At 43.9% G+C, this 14,448-nt stretch overlaps 1 protein-coding gene across 18 annotated transcripts in view; it reads right to left on the reverse strand.

Moving 5' to 3' along the window:
- PTK2 (protein tyrosine kinase 2) overlaps positions 1–14,448 on the reverse strand; it is a 255,266-nt gene that overhangs the window by 63,803 nt on the left and 177,015 nt on the right. For 12 of the 18 annotated variants that reach the window (XM_027572051.2, XM_027572041.2, XM_027572005.2 and 9 more), the window contains 3 exons: positions 8,427–8,483; positions 6,699–6,719; positions 5,514–5,611 (listed from right to left, as the gene is read on the reverse strand). In XM_027572051.2, the coding sequence (XP_027427852.1) occupies positions 5,514–5,611; positions 6,699–6,719; positions 8,427–8,483 (176 nt within the window). The remainder of the gene's footprint in view (positions 1–5,513; positions 5,612–6,698; positions 6,720–8,426; positions 8,484–14,448) is intronic. The other 6 variants (XM_027572038.2, XM_027572028.2, XM_027572021.2 and 3 more) reach the window with 1 other exon arrangement.

The raw sequence follows: 14,448 nt of genomic DNA on the forward strand, positions 1-14,448 counted from the left end.
ACAGACCGGAAGTAAGAAACCGTCAGCTCTCCGGGTCAGCCCTCTTGTCGTGGCCCCCCGCAGCGTCCCTCTTTACTCAAACCTCTCACACCCAGCCTTATTTTCTATGCTCCAACATCATTTCGCATGGCTGCCCTTCTTGTTCTGCCTGACTGGAAAGCTCTTCCCCCGGAAAGCTGTGCTGAGATCCTTGGTCAAACCGTCCCGTCTAAAACAGCGCCCAGCCGCCTGCCCTGCACTCTAGCTCCCTGCCGCTCTGCACAACCCTCACCACAAGCTCCAAGCACAGAACTGTCCGCGCCACAGGCCCTTCAGGTTATTGCAATGTCACTATTCTACACATTTTTATTATATATTACAATATACACATAATGTACACTGTCATTTACATCATTACTATTTCCCATCACTGAAATTTAAGTTTCAAGACACAGGTACCTTGTTGTCTTGTTTGCCAAGAAGTTCCCCTTACAACAGTACTGAGTTCACAGTAGGTGCTCAGTACGTTATCTGCAGAGTTAATGAACGCTATTAAAACCTTTCTTTTGAATGCAGATGCCATTTACAAGTCAGCTGTGGCATATCTTAAAAATACCTTAAACTGTATTAATTTTAGATTTCACACTAATTGCATACCATATGATTCCAGAATACTAAACATTTTCAAACAAGAGAAATATAAACAGCAAAATGACTCTAACACAGACATGGGTCGCTTTCTTAACCTGCAGAGGAGGCATGCCTGCATGCAGGATTCCAGGTGGTAACGGTGGCCTGTCCCTGCAGCACAGTCGGGGCTACCACAGAGTGTCTGTCTGCTAAATGTCCGGGCTTAGAGCCTTCTTAGACGTGCTAGCCATAAACCACGCTAAGATGTAACTACTCTGCTTTGAATGAGTTAGTCTTTGTTTTCCTTAACTAGATGGTAAACTTCTTTAGGACCAGGACCATGAATTCTACCTCCATCTAAACACAGGGCCAATTGGTATAATCTAGAAATGACCCAAAATGTCCTTTTTAACAGGAATTCTGAATAACAACAACAGAAACTTCTGTAAGACCACAAAACCATCATCAATCCTGTGAATTCATACTCAAAGAGTGTCCATGATCCCTTAAGCAAGACAGTCTGAGGACATGCCAAAAAGTCCTGCTCTCTAAAACTCACAGTTTCAAATGATGCTGGACCTAAGATTCTGCGGGGGGCACCTGTATAAGGGGCCATATGTGAACAGAACCAGGATCTTGGCATCTGTCCGTGGAGTAGCACTTGTGGCTGTCTGCCCCCAAACTGGACAGAAGCCTGGGGAGTGCTGAGCTGTGAGGGGCTGGCCACAGAGATTGGAATGTTGGAGAAGTCAGTTCAAAGTGAGCAAGACCAGAACCTAAGCAAAGTTGGTTTTTTGTTGTTTTTTTGCCTAAAAAACCTTTAAAAAGAGGCAGATTCAAACACAGAGATTGGAATGTTGGAGAAGTCAGTTCAAAGTGAGCAAGACCAGGGGCGCCTGGGTGGCTCAGTTGGTTAAGCGACTGCCTTCGGCTCAGGTCATGATCCTGGAGTCCCGGGATCGAGTCCCACATCGGGCTCCCTGCTCAGCGGGGGGGCTGCTTCTCCCTCTGACCCTCTTCCCTCTCATGCTCTCTCTCATTCTCTCTCTCAAATAAATAAAATTAAAAAAAAAAATCAAAGTGAGCAAGACCAGAACCTAAGCAAAGTTGGTTTTTTGTTGTTTTTTTGCCTAAAAAACCTTTAAAAAGAGGCAGATTCAAACAGAGCTGGGTTATTGCTCAAGGTGTGACTTTAAAAAACCTTTAAAATACAAGCAATATTTAGGGGAGAGAGAGGTCTTTTCAATGTCCCTGAAAATACCACATTGGTGTCCAGTATGCCTCCATAAAAGATATGATTAGGCTCTAAATTATTAACAACGAGTGAACCTTTAAAAGACTTAAATAAATCCAGAGAAGGGCTATTCTGGGATTCATTAAGAGAAAAAGATTTAAAAGCAGATTTTTTAAGCCTAAGATAATAATGATGAAAGAATGTGCAAGTGATCAGCAGAGGTTCAAATGATAAGAAAGAAGCCCGATCACCCTGCCAAATGAAGGCAACAGTGCGTGTGAACGAGCCTCCAGATGGGACTCCATGTTCACTAGCTCTGAGAATGAACTCCAGGTCCCCGACCCCGTCTCTTCTCCTTCCGTGGCCCTCCCCACGCACACCACTGTGGCCACACTGGCCTCCTGTGGACTGCTCCCCTCTTGCTTCAGGGCTCTGCTCCGGGTCACCTATCAGAAGGTCTTCTTCTGCCATCTCACGGGGAGAGCACCCCGACCTCCTCTTGCCCATGCTTCCTCAGAGCACTTCTTCCCCACTCGACAATTTGTTTTTGTCTGTTCCTTTCTGTCTCCGAGAGATTTAAGTTCCGTGAGAGCAGAAATTGTGCCTGTTTTGTTCATTTTCATATCCCCATCACTTCACTGTCACATGGTAGGTGACTGAGAAATTGTTGCTGAAATAATTACTGGAGTCTCCGGTGGCAGATTCCCGGCCGTGACATGTGTGCTGAGCTGCAGTCTGATGATTAGTAAAAATCCTTGAAGAAATGCTACTTGATCTTATAGAACACTAAAGAACATAATCTGGAAAAAGGACTTAATAGGAGCCCCAAGAAATGAGTAGATTCCTTTGCACTATAAAATTAGACACCCACATTAAAAACAAAATAAACACTCATGTACAACATGTATCAGGAAGATACTCAACAAAAAGTGTGAACCCTGGTATTTTTCTGGGGGCTGGGACTCATTCAACAAATATTTAATAAACACTAGGCAATGGATATTAAAAAAAAGGTTCTCTTGTATTTTCATAACTGAAATGGATTATTTTATTTATTTACTTATTTATTTTTTTAGATTTTTATTTATTTGACAGAGACACAGCGAGAGAGGGAACACAAGCAGGGGGAGCAGGAGAAGGAGAAGCACGCTCCCCACTGAGCAGGGAGCCCGATGCGGGGCTCGATCCCAGGACCCTGGGATCATGACCAGAGCCGAAGGCAGACGCTTAACGACTGAGCCACCCAGGCGCCCCTGGATTAGTTATTTTAAAAATGCATGAAATCAAGCCCATGAACCCTGCCATTATCTGTGTGGTCCTGGTAAGTCACTGAATTCTAGAGACTGCAGGGAGCTCTGAGGGTACCGAGTTCAATTGCCAGAATCCCGAGTCAAGAAGCCGCACCTCCCTCCCATCTCAGGTGGGTGCAGCCAAGTCTAAGAGTTAGGAAGTCTCTGAGTAACCTTAGATCCAGGGCTTTTCCTACTGCATTTTGCCCCAAAGAACAGAGTTAGGAGAATTAGGAAGATAACACAGAGTAAAAAAAAAAAACAACTGAAGAGAAGTTAACAGCTAGAAATACATAATCAATGATAGAATTGTATATAAGTACAAAGGCAGAGGCTTTCAAAACTGAAGTTTTAAAAAATGGAACCTCTAATTTGTTTAGTGACATTGGTGGCAACTGTCTGTTATTCCTGACAGAAACAAAAAACAAAAAAAAACCCTTTAGCTCTTTGGTTACAAAAGTAATGATCACTGTGTCACTAGTGCATGTGTGAAGGACGTGAAAAAGTGACAGATATGGAGTTACTATGGAAAAATGCCATTTGCAGTTTCCAAAGCAGGGGTGACACAGAAGGTCAGTCATCTGTGTTACCATAGACCTTCCTTGACTCACGATGGAGTTACGTCCGGATAAACCCATCATAAGTTGAAAACATCCTGAGCTGAAAGTGCGTGTGATACACCTAACCTCCCAAACAACACAGCTGAGCCACAGCCACCTCACCCATGTGTGGAAGCGTTCACACGGGCCTGCAGTTGGGCAGAACCATTTCCCACAAAGTGTACTTTATAATGAAGTGTTGACAGCTCATGCAATTTATTGACTCCTCCACTGAAACTGACAAACAGAACGGCTGTGTGGGCGCAGAATGGTTGTCAGTCTGTTGGTGATGGGCCCTCACGATCGCGGCCGCCACCCTGCATAAGGACAGGGGATGTGCATCCCCCTAGCCTTCAACAGGATCCAAGTTCAAAATTCCAAGTATGGTTTCTACTGCATGCAAGTCACTTTTGCATCATCATAAAGTCAAAAATCTCTAAGTTGAACCACCCTTAACTCCAAACATTGTAAGTTGGGGACAGTCTGTACACTCCTTCTTAGCACCATCTGTGTACACCTGTTACTATTCTAGTTAAAAAAGTTCCTTGAGCAAGTATGTACTATTATTTTCTCTTTTTTTTAAAGTAGGCTCCATGCTAGGTGTGGAGCCCAACGTGGGGCTGGAACTCACAACCCTGAGATCAAGGCCTGAGCTGAAACCGAGTTGGACATTTAACCAACTGAGCCACCCTCTGTTTTAAAATTATCGATCTAATAAAAACACATACGATAACCAGTGCTGGTAGGGATGCAGAGAAATGGGCACTCTTACCCGCTGCTGCTCAGAATGGAAATGGATAGCTTCTTTGGAGACAGTCTGGCAGTTAGTCAAAGAGTGGAACAGTTACCACGTGACCCAGGAATTCCACTCCCAGATAGCTACTCAAGAGAACTGAAAACTACTCACACACAAACTGTACAGGAGTGTTCACAGAGGCATTACTCGTAACAGCTAAGACATGGTAACACCCCAAATGACCATCAACAGAAAAATGGACAAACAAAAAGTGGTCTATCCATACGATCGAATGTTATTTGGCAGGGACAAGAAATGAAGTCCTGATACACGCTACAATGTAGATGACCCCTGAAAACATGCCAACGGGAAGAACCCATCATGAAAGGCCACATATCATATGAGTCCACTGACATGAAACATCCAGAACAGGCTAATCTACAGAGGCAGAAAGCACATGAGTGGTTGCCAGGGGCCAGGGGGAGGGTGATATGGGAGTGACTGCTAATGGATGTGGGGACCTCCTGCTGGGGCAAAGAAAATGTTCTAGAATGGACTGGGCAGTGGACTGTACAGCTCTAGCAATATTCTAAGAAAACCACTGAATTTTATGTTTTAAAGAAGTGAATTTTATAGTATGTCATTTATACAAGAAAGCTCTTATTAAAGAAAAAATTTTTTAAATGTGTTGATCTCTTTTGCAGGGCCGTTTGGGGTAAATGAATATTCTTTTCTTGAGGACGCAGGTAAGCAAGAATACTGGCCACCTGCTGTTGACGCTGGTCATCTATTTGTCGATTCTGTGCAATGGAACAATCACTGTGGAATCTGTTACTGAGGAGAGAGGCTGAGAGATTAAAATGAATAAAAGACAGACCCAGCCCTCTAACAGCTTAGTGTGCCATTTTTCTGTTTCTGAATATAGCAAGTAGGCGGACATGTATGACGAGCTTTGTAAAAGACAAGCTCAAAGAACTGAGGACTCATGAAGACAAGAGGCAACAGTCAAAAGTAGCTCAGGTTTCTGGTCGCCGCAGAGGACTTACTGGGCTCATATAGACGCCTTGATGGACGTCTCCAAACTGGCCTTCCCCAATGCACCGTCCAAGCTCGATTCTTTCTCTCTGAATCTCATAATCCCTGGCTGCAAAACACGATATACGTAAGTACAATATTCCAAATGTCGAAATTACACTTGATGCGCTTTTTGTTTCATTATCATCCCTGAGTACAAATCGCACTGGTGGCACATCATTCTATGAAAATGCTTTAAACAGAGTGGAATTCTCTTAAACGGTATTTTTAAAGGAATTACATAAACTGTTACGGCATCGCGTGAACTACCAAAACCATGTGAGTTCTATTAAAGGTAGATTTTTCATATTTTTAATGTTGATTTAGTTTATATCTGATAGTTTTCTAAACAGTTTCTCCAAGTAGTATTATATGCTTAAGTAATCAGTGCTATTAGTTTAGGTATTAATATATGAAAGGCTAAAAAACACAGTTATTTAAAGCAATTATTTAACAAATAACTGGTTTGAAAATATGGAGGCAACAAAAAAACTGTGTCACGAGAAACTTTGTTTTAAAAGTTTAAGAGTTTTCCACTTTCTTATGATCCTATCTATATTATTCACAGAGCTAAAAGAGTTTAAAGAGGTCACTTCTAAAAACTAATTTCAAAATCAGGTGACTTGGAATCAAGGCTGAACATATCACATTATACATGAAGAGTATTTTATATTTTTGAGAGCATTTGCCTCCAATTAATGTATTAAGTTACTGTGATTTTATACAAAACCAATTATTTAGTAGGCTGCTGAGGCACACGGAAGTAAAATACCCATTAGAAACCTCGTCAATCGATTCTAATCCAATTAACCACTTAGTATTTTGATTTCCTCCAGCCGGGAAACCTGTCTGCACAACCCACACTGTGCGCATTCCATTAGTGTAGCCGCCAATGGAATAAAACGATAGTCAAATATTTCAAAATCTCTCCCTGATTTATCAAATTCTAAACCATACAGAAAAATCCAACCCAAATTTTAGATGGTTCTTTTCCTCTTTAAAATCACTTTAGCTAGTACTTCCATTGGTTTAACAGCATGAATAAACCAATGGAAAGTAGTTTAAAGATAAAAGTTAACTGAAAACTGAAACATCCCACATCATTCCATAGGTTGCAATTGCAAGCAAATGCAGTTATTTTAAAGGAATCCTGTTACCTTCATCTATTCCATAGCTTTCTGTATTGCAATTAAGGGAGAAAAAAATTGAAGACCTTGCTTAGAAATAACTAATAGCAATTAGGTTAACAACAACAAACTCCAAGAGTACATTTCAACATTTACTTTGCTATATTTTAACCACAAACATCAGTAAAAAAAAAAAAAAAAAAAAAAAAAAGAGGACTAGACACAAGCAAACTGAATCTCCTCAAATTACCTCGATGTAATGTCAACAATGCTTTTCAATCTCCATCTCATAAATTCCTGCATGATAACTCATTTTTGTGGGGTCTGGACCTTTACTACTCAACACTGAATAATAAGTATACAAATACAAATCTGGATAGTCTGCAGGGATGTATAAATGACTAAAGGGCTAATCTAAATTTAAACATTTTCCATGTTGCTACTGCAAGTCAAAATGCCCAGGTTTCAGCTCTTCCTACTGTTTTCTAAACACAAGAGCTCTTACAAGGGGATTCAGGGTGCACCTGGGATAATGCAGGTCTATGTTGGTAATGCCTCTTCAACGTGTACAGTTAATCTAAATGAGAGCATCTTTCAAAATCGTTACACAACAGGGTAAATAAAGTACCCAAAACATGTATTTTATAAATATGTACGGCTCTACTGAAATCAGGACCTCAGATGTTGACTTATTAAGGCCTCTGAGGCTGAACAGGAGACTCATAATTGGGCCTCTTTAAGAGGGAGGTTTAAAACTTTTTCTTTTAAAAATTTTATTTATTTATTTGACAGGGAAAGACACAGCGAGAGAGGGAACATAAGCAGGGGGAGTGGGAGAGGGAGAAGCCGGCTTCCCACCGAGCAGGGAGCCCGATGTGGGGCTCGATCCCAGGACCCTGGGATCATGACCTGAGCTGAAGGCAGACGCTTAACGACTGAGCCACCCAGGTGCCCTGGTTTAAAACATTTAAAAAAAAAAAAAATTTTTTTTTATAAGTAAACCCTATGCCACACATGGGGCCTGAACGTAAGACTGAGAGATCAAGAGTCACATGCTCTACTGACTGAGTCAGCCAGGCGCCCCTACAACATTTTTTTCAATGTGAATGAAATTTCAAGTGTGTCTCCAATTCAAGATCTGGGACTATATCCTCCAATACGAGATCTGGGGCTTCCCAGGTTCTCTTCAGTCAAGAAGCAGCACACAACAGAGAGAAGCAGAATGCTGGCGTTCCTAGGCAGCAGGAAGGGTATAACTGAAGCCTCTCCCTCTCCACACCTCCCATCCTGAGCTGCAGGGACTGGCTGCACTGGAGGCAGGAAGCTCTTTTTAACTGGTTAGTCAATGGCAATAAAGAACAAAGTTTCAAAGGGGAAATGCAATTCATTGAATATGTGTATTCAAAGAAGTGAATAGACATGTGTATATATTTATTTAACTTTAAATAATACAATCATCTACAGAGAGGATATTCTGTCATCAATAAAGGTTGTATTACCATAGAGTCAGGAAACAAGATTACGAAAAACCTGTAACTAAGCAGACTTACTACAGATATTTGAGCTTTAGGTTTCTGACTTTAGACTTAGTCAAATATGAAACAGAATTCTAAAGGTTGAAGAGAATATTTCTGTCATGCATTTAATGAGCTATTAAAGATAGTTCTAAAAAACAATACCTAAAACTTTTAAATGTGAGATATTTGAAAGTTAAATACTGTCAAATCTGAACGAGAACAAAATCAGAAGCCTACTTACTTGAGGGCATGGTGTAGGTATCTTCTTCGTCTATAATCTCAGCATAATCATCTGTTTCTGTAGGAAAGGAAGCAGATATGTTGGAAGAGGTTAAATATTTGACCTCCTGGCCTTTAATAGAATTAGAAAACGCAAAATGAGTTGCCTAAATCCCCTACTATGCCAACATATTCTTAAAACACTATTCCCCAATTTTTGCTCACACATGAGTCATTTATGGAAATAAAAGTGACATCATGGTGCAGTCTGCTGTAACACACAGACTTGCTTCTTGGGGAGCACACAGCGCTGGCACAGAGAGCCCTTGTGAAGAACGCAAAGGCGCGGAGCATCTATGACTAGGACTCAAAGCCCCCCATCTGTACCGACTGCAAAACTCTCCCCTGAAGGCACCAAATTCATGTTCAAACCCACACTTCAGTCTCGTGGGATTTCTCCAAACAAGACTGGTATCTCAAAAACTGAGAATCTGCCATTATTCATAACTAGACTCTACAGCAGATTCTGAAGGCTGGCCTCTTGGAAAACAAAAATGACGGCCTGTTGAGTAGATTAAGTGGGTAACGTATTTCGTTTGTTCAGGGTGGAAGCAGCCCAGGAATTTATCTCCTGTCACTTTGCACACAGATGTCTGAGTACACATTAATGTCAAAAGGGTAAAAGATCTAACAAAAAGAATGAAATGACAAGAAATGGCATTATTAAAATGAGTTCTTTTCTGAGGTGACGTCAAGCAGTTGCAGTGTTTCCACTACCCCTTTCAGTAATACACTGACTTAGAAATCCATCTCCATCAATGGGGAAAATTATTTTGAAGAAAACTACCCTCACTTGGACAACAATTACGCTGACTTACGCCCTGCCTGTTTTTCTGCAACGAGGAAAAAGCATTAGCTGCTCCTCGAGTACGGGTTTAAGCTGCTGGGCCAGGAGAGGAGGGCAGTACTTCCTGAATTATCTTTGAGAAGAGCTCTTCAAAGAGAAAATCTGCCCAAGCATCCACCTTTAACCCCAGAAAAACTAAAAGCTAAATGTTCTTCCTTTTGTGCTGCTCCTACTACTTCATTCAGGTATTAAAATTATGGAAAAGAGAGAATATATGTAGTCTACACTCTTTAGGATATCAATCGTTCCACGTATTGCTATGGTAATGACTGAGGTCAGACCTAAGAGTTACTGGAAGAATTTAGTTCTTAATTAAAAACGATTAAAGTAAAAAAAAAAAAAAATTCAGCTGGTAGAATACGAAGTCAATAAATCAATTTTCCTTAAAGCATTTAGTAAATGTAAACTATTCCTAAGTCCTACATGAAAGGTGGATAATCTCTACCATTCTTACATGTTCTAAGTAACACTACTTAGAGGATTAAAGAAAAACATTCAATCTACCCCAACCCTACATTCTTTTATTTCTCTGTTTCCCCCTCTTATCCTGTTCTCAGTGAACGGGCATGTCCTAGCCTACAGCTTTGCTTTTGTGTAGGCGGGCTTAATGAAGGACGGTGGGAAATGGTATTCGGGGACGGAAGGGAATCACTAAGGCACTTTATGAAAAAGGACCAAGCAGAGGAGGAATCTACACGAGTAGCTGAGACAAGAGAAGCAACATGTCACACACATGGCGTCTACTCATTGCCTTCTCTCCTTATTCTCTAATTTGTACCCTCCCCTGAGAAAGCTACCTAAGGAAGAATTTCCACAAGCAACAGACGCTACCCTCTCTGCCTTCTTTCCTACAAAGCATGCACCTGCAGAGGACAGATGCGGTAGGTGAACCTGGGTGGCAGGACCCTGGCCGTGACAGCTGCCAGACCCCCGGCCCCTGCCTGCTCCCCCCGCTGCCCTGTTCCCAACCCCTGGCCCTGGCTCTAGGCTCTACTGAGGAGATGCCATGGATCAATCAACAGCACATGGCTGTGGGGTCACTGCCTGCCTGATGGAGAAGGGCGCGAAGCTGCCTCTCACCCAGGACTTACCACATGCTGGAGCTCTTGCTGGCTCAGCCAGAAATTCTGGTTTCAGCCAAAGTGTTACCCAGCCAGAGACCTCGCCTCCAACCGACCTGCCCCCACCCATCACTCTTCGTCGTGCTGCCTGATCTGCTTGCCTCAGCCCTCATCACTACCCGCTAGCTGGCAGTCCTTGGTTCCTTGGCCACTGTCTGCCCCGCTCCAGACGGAGAGCCCAGGGGAGCACAGCTTCTCCACATCTAACACGGGGCCCGGCACAGAGAAGGGACCAGGTCCGTATTGGCTGAACAGAGGACGGCTTCGCTGCAACCGCGTGGTGAGGGGACTACAGCGGAGGCAAAGACACAATGTGGCCTGTGCAGGGCCGTGCAGCCTGGATGGGGTGGAGCTGCGGTGCACTGGACGGGCCCAGTCCCTGCGTTCAGGGGCAGCCCACGCCTCCCACGAGGCCACCTCACCTGTCTGTGCTGCAGCTGGACCCTCACGTGGACAATGGGAACACACAGCCACCCTGCAGGGTTGTTATGAGGATTACAGGAGATACATACAAGTCGAGGTGTGGACCTGCACATGATAGCTGATCACAAAATCGTAGCTCCTTGCGGTTTTGCTTCTTCTGCAGGCTCTACAGGAAGAACCTGGCAGCGGAGGGGTTCCTGCCTACTGAGACTCTGGGTCGGCCCCTCTGGAGTGACTGTAATGGCTTCTGGGACAGCCTCTTTTTAGAAAAGCCTCACTTGAAATAACCACCTCTGAAACAACTCTGAAGCCATAAAAATAAAATGGCTAATAGATACCAGGCTAGCATACAACCCTGATTTGGGAAAAATCAAGTTGCAGATGCTTGAATTAATTCACACAATCTAAGAAAGAGCCTGTAATTTTTCCCTCTCAATGCTATGTGAATTCTATATAGAACCTTTGGGGATATCAAAGCTGTCTGGGAATTACTCAGGGTGACGTCTGGGGTGTAGGCCATGTACTGTGGTGTAACAGGACTAGAGAATTTTCACTGCAGCTAACAGTGCTTGTGTCCTCTGCTGTTGAAGGGACAGACCTACAAAAATGTCACTGTGACCTACAGAGGGGCTCTCAAGCTCCAACACTTGGCATAGTTCTCCAAGAATTCTTGATATTGATTTGGCTCTATTCTTCTTTCCTGGTTTTTAGGATTATAGGATTTTATGATACTGACATGAGAGTTATTTTTACACACTTAAGGGCCCCTGAAAAACTGGAGGCCAGCCTGAAATTGCCTGCCCCCATGATACAAGGAAAAGAAACATAAAAAAAAGGAAACAAGTTCTAGATCTGGGCACAAATAAGGGAAGGCAGATCCGCTTACGGATGACGGGGGCAGCATTACCGAGAACGCACCATACTGCAGACACTGCTAGAAACTGTGATTGCTGATCCAATGAGGTGGTACTGCTATCATCATCCCGCTTTGCAGACCGGAAACCGAGGCCCCCAGGGCACACGTGAGCTCCTCAGGACCCCAGTGCCACTCAGCGGTGGGCTGGTATTCCTAGCAACGCTCAGGTACAGACCTTCATCCCGTATTATCCTCCACAACGTTTACAGGGACTCTCACTTGTCTTTAAAGGTTTTTTCTTTTGTCATCTCTGCACCTAATGTGGGACTGGAGCTCACAACCCCGAGATCAAGAGTCGCACACTCCCCTGACTAAGCTAGCCTGGCGCCCCTGGGGACTTTTATTTGTGAGATCAGATACCCTATGCTATGAAACTATGGAAGATTCCTCTAGGGATGTTTTGGGAACCTACCCTCACCCCCCAACACAGGCAGAGTTCTGCTCCAGAGATGTTCACAAGATAGGGGCCTCTGTGTTTGGGAGACTATTTCAAGGTACCTGGTCCATTAATCAAATACTTCAAAATAAACATTTTTAAAAATGGGGATTCCTGAAACCCTGTACAACATTATAATTTGAAAGGTTAGGTAAAATCAAAAAGAGGAAGACAACGCAAAAAGGACAGAAACTGACAGCTCAGAAATCAGGAGAGAAAAGAGCCAGGTTCTCCTCTTAGAGCACGGTAAACAGGCCGCGTCACGTGGCTACAGAGACCCTGACACAGCGGCCCCGTGCCCCAGGCCCCTGCTCGGTCACCCAGCCTGAGGCCGCTCAAGGCTGGGGCACGCGAGCCGGTTGCAGCTCACAAAAGCCTTCAGGCGCACACACTTCTCAAGTGCTGACGATCTGCTCAACCTTCCCCGGAAGAGGGGGTCGGTGGTGTGGTTCTGTTGCAACTCCTCTACTCGCCGGGCAGAAAAATGGGGCCCCTTCCCCCTGGTGGTGCTTGGGCCCTGGCTTGGACACCTGCAATGCTAAAAACCTGCTCCCCTGGCCGTCCTCCCGCAGGGAGTCGGAATGAGGCATCTATCCCACAGAGCAACATCTCTACAGGGACAAGACTACTCGGACAACTCCGTGGGACCCCCCTCCCAGCTGGTAACTGCCATGCGGTGCTGGCCCAGAGGCCCTGGCAAGCAGGGGAAGAGCTCTCTTCTAGGGAGCTGGGAAGGGCCCTGCTGTGCTTTTTCACATCAACTGCTTTATGACCTCGACCAGGGTCAGCAGCTCTTTCCTGTCACAGCTTAGACAGCGGGTCTTTCAGACTCTGCTGGTCACCGTCTCTGCTGGCCCTGTCTGACCCCGAGCAGCCTTCTGTACACAAGTGGGTGTGACTATGCTCCAGTAAAGGCTCACCTGTGGACACTGAAATATGAATTTCAAAGAGTTCTGATGCCAAAAATACTATTCTTCTTTTGATTTTTTCCCCAATCATTAAAAAAAGTAATAATCATTCTGTGCTCCAGGGGCAATACAAAAACAAGAGGTGGGCTGTATCTTGCCCATGGGCCTCAGTTTGTGGACCCCTGACCTAGACCAAGTGACTAATGCCTTAAGGCCCAGCTTATTCATCTATAAAATGGGAACAGAAATACTTGCCCTAACTGATTGACAGAACTGGGAAAGTAAAACGTGGGAAAATGGTTTCGTTACATAGAGCATGTGGGAATAACCTCATGTTTATAAACATTTGTTCAAATTCTCATGCTTTCACAGTAATCCTCACAACAACCGCTGAGACCTTTTATGGATGAAGACACACAAGATGAAGCAATTTGCTCAGGACCAGTCAACTAGGCTGCTGGTGACATGATGGGGCAGTGGGGGCTGGAGTCTCCCTCCTGATCACACATCCTGCAGCAGCCTCGGCCTCGGGAGTCTCTCCACCCTGGGCTCGTCAGACCCCTCTCGGGCTCTGCGGAGAGGACAACGCCCGGAGTCACGTGCCTGCGCACGGTGGGGGGGAGGTGGGGGGTGGTCCGTGCCAGCAGCAGCCGCTAACTAACCGGTAACTACCAAGGAGTGGGTATCTATGCTGTCAGCCCCACGGCCCAGACACGCTTTGCCAAAGTCATGTTTAGGTAAGATCTTTCACTACTCAAGTTATCAATCCTACCATGAAATGACACAGGGGAAATCTTCAGTAAAAGCATTCTCTCCTTTAATCATGAGGAAAAATGCAATCCTCCCTAATTTGAGTTTAGTGTAAAGAGTATAGAGTTTCATGCAGGCACCACATGAAGTGGGGAACATAAAACACAATACGTGACTTTCAAATTTCTCATTTTTTAAGTGCTGCCCTCAAACCTTTGAAGAATCGTCCTTATCACTGTTGCTGATATTTCTCTAACTAGTTTGTGTGTGATTCTTAAAAATCACTTTTTGTTCCTTCCTTTCTACTACCCACTCCCAAACTAAGAATTATTTTTACACACACACACCGTACTTGGGAAATCCTCCATGGACTTCTATCATTTACAGCTTCCCAGTGTAACTAATCTTGTTGACTAGTACCATTTTGACAACTGTTCTAGAAACCTAAAGTTTTAATTATGAAATCTAGAGAATTCACTATGTGTATATACAACTCAAATTTACCACTGAGACATGACAGAGAAACCGGCAAAGCCCTAAACAATTTTTAAGAGATCATTTGTTCACATCATCATTTTTTCAT

This window comes from Zalophus californianus, chromosome 4 (assembly GCF_009762305.2).
Source record: "Zalophus californianus isolate mZalCal1 chromosome 4, mZalCal1.pri.v2, whole genome shotgun sequence".
Lineage (NCBI taxonomy): Eukaryota > Metazoa > Chordata > Mammalia > Carnivora > Otariidae > Zalophus > Zalophus californianus.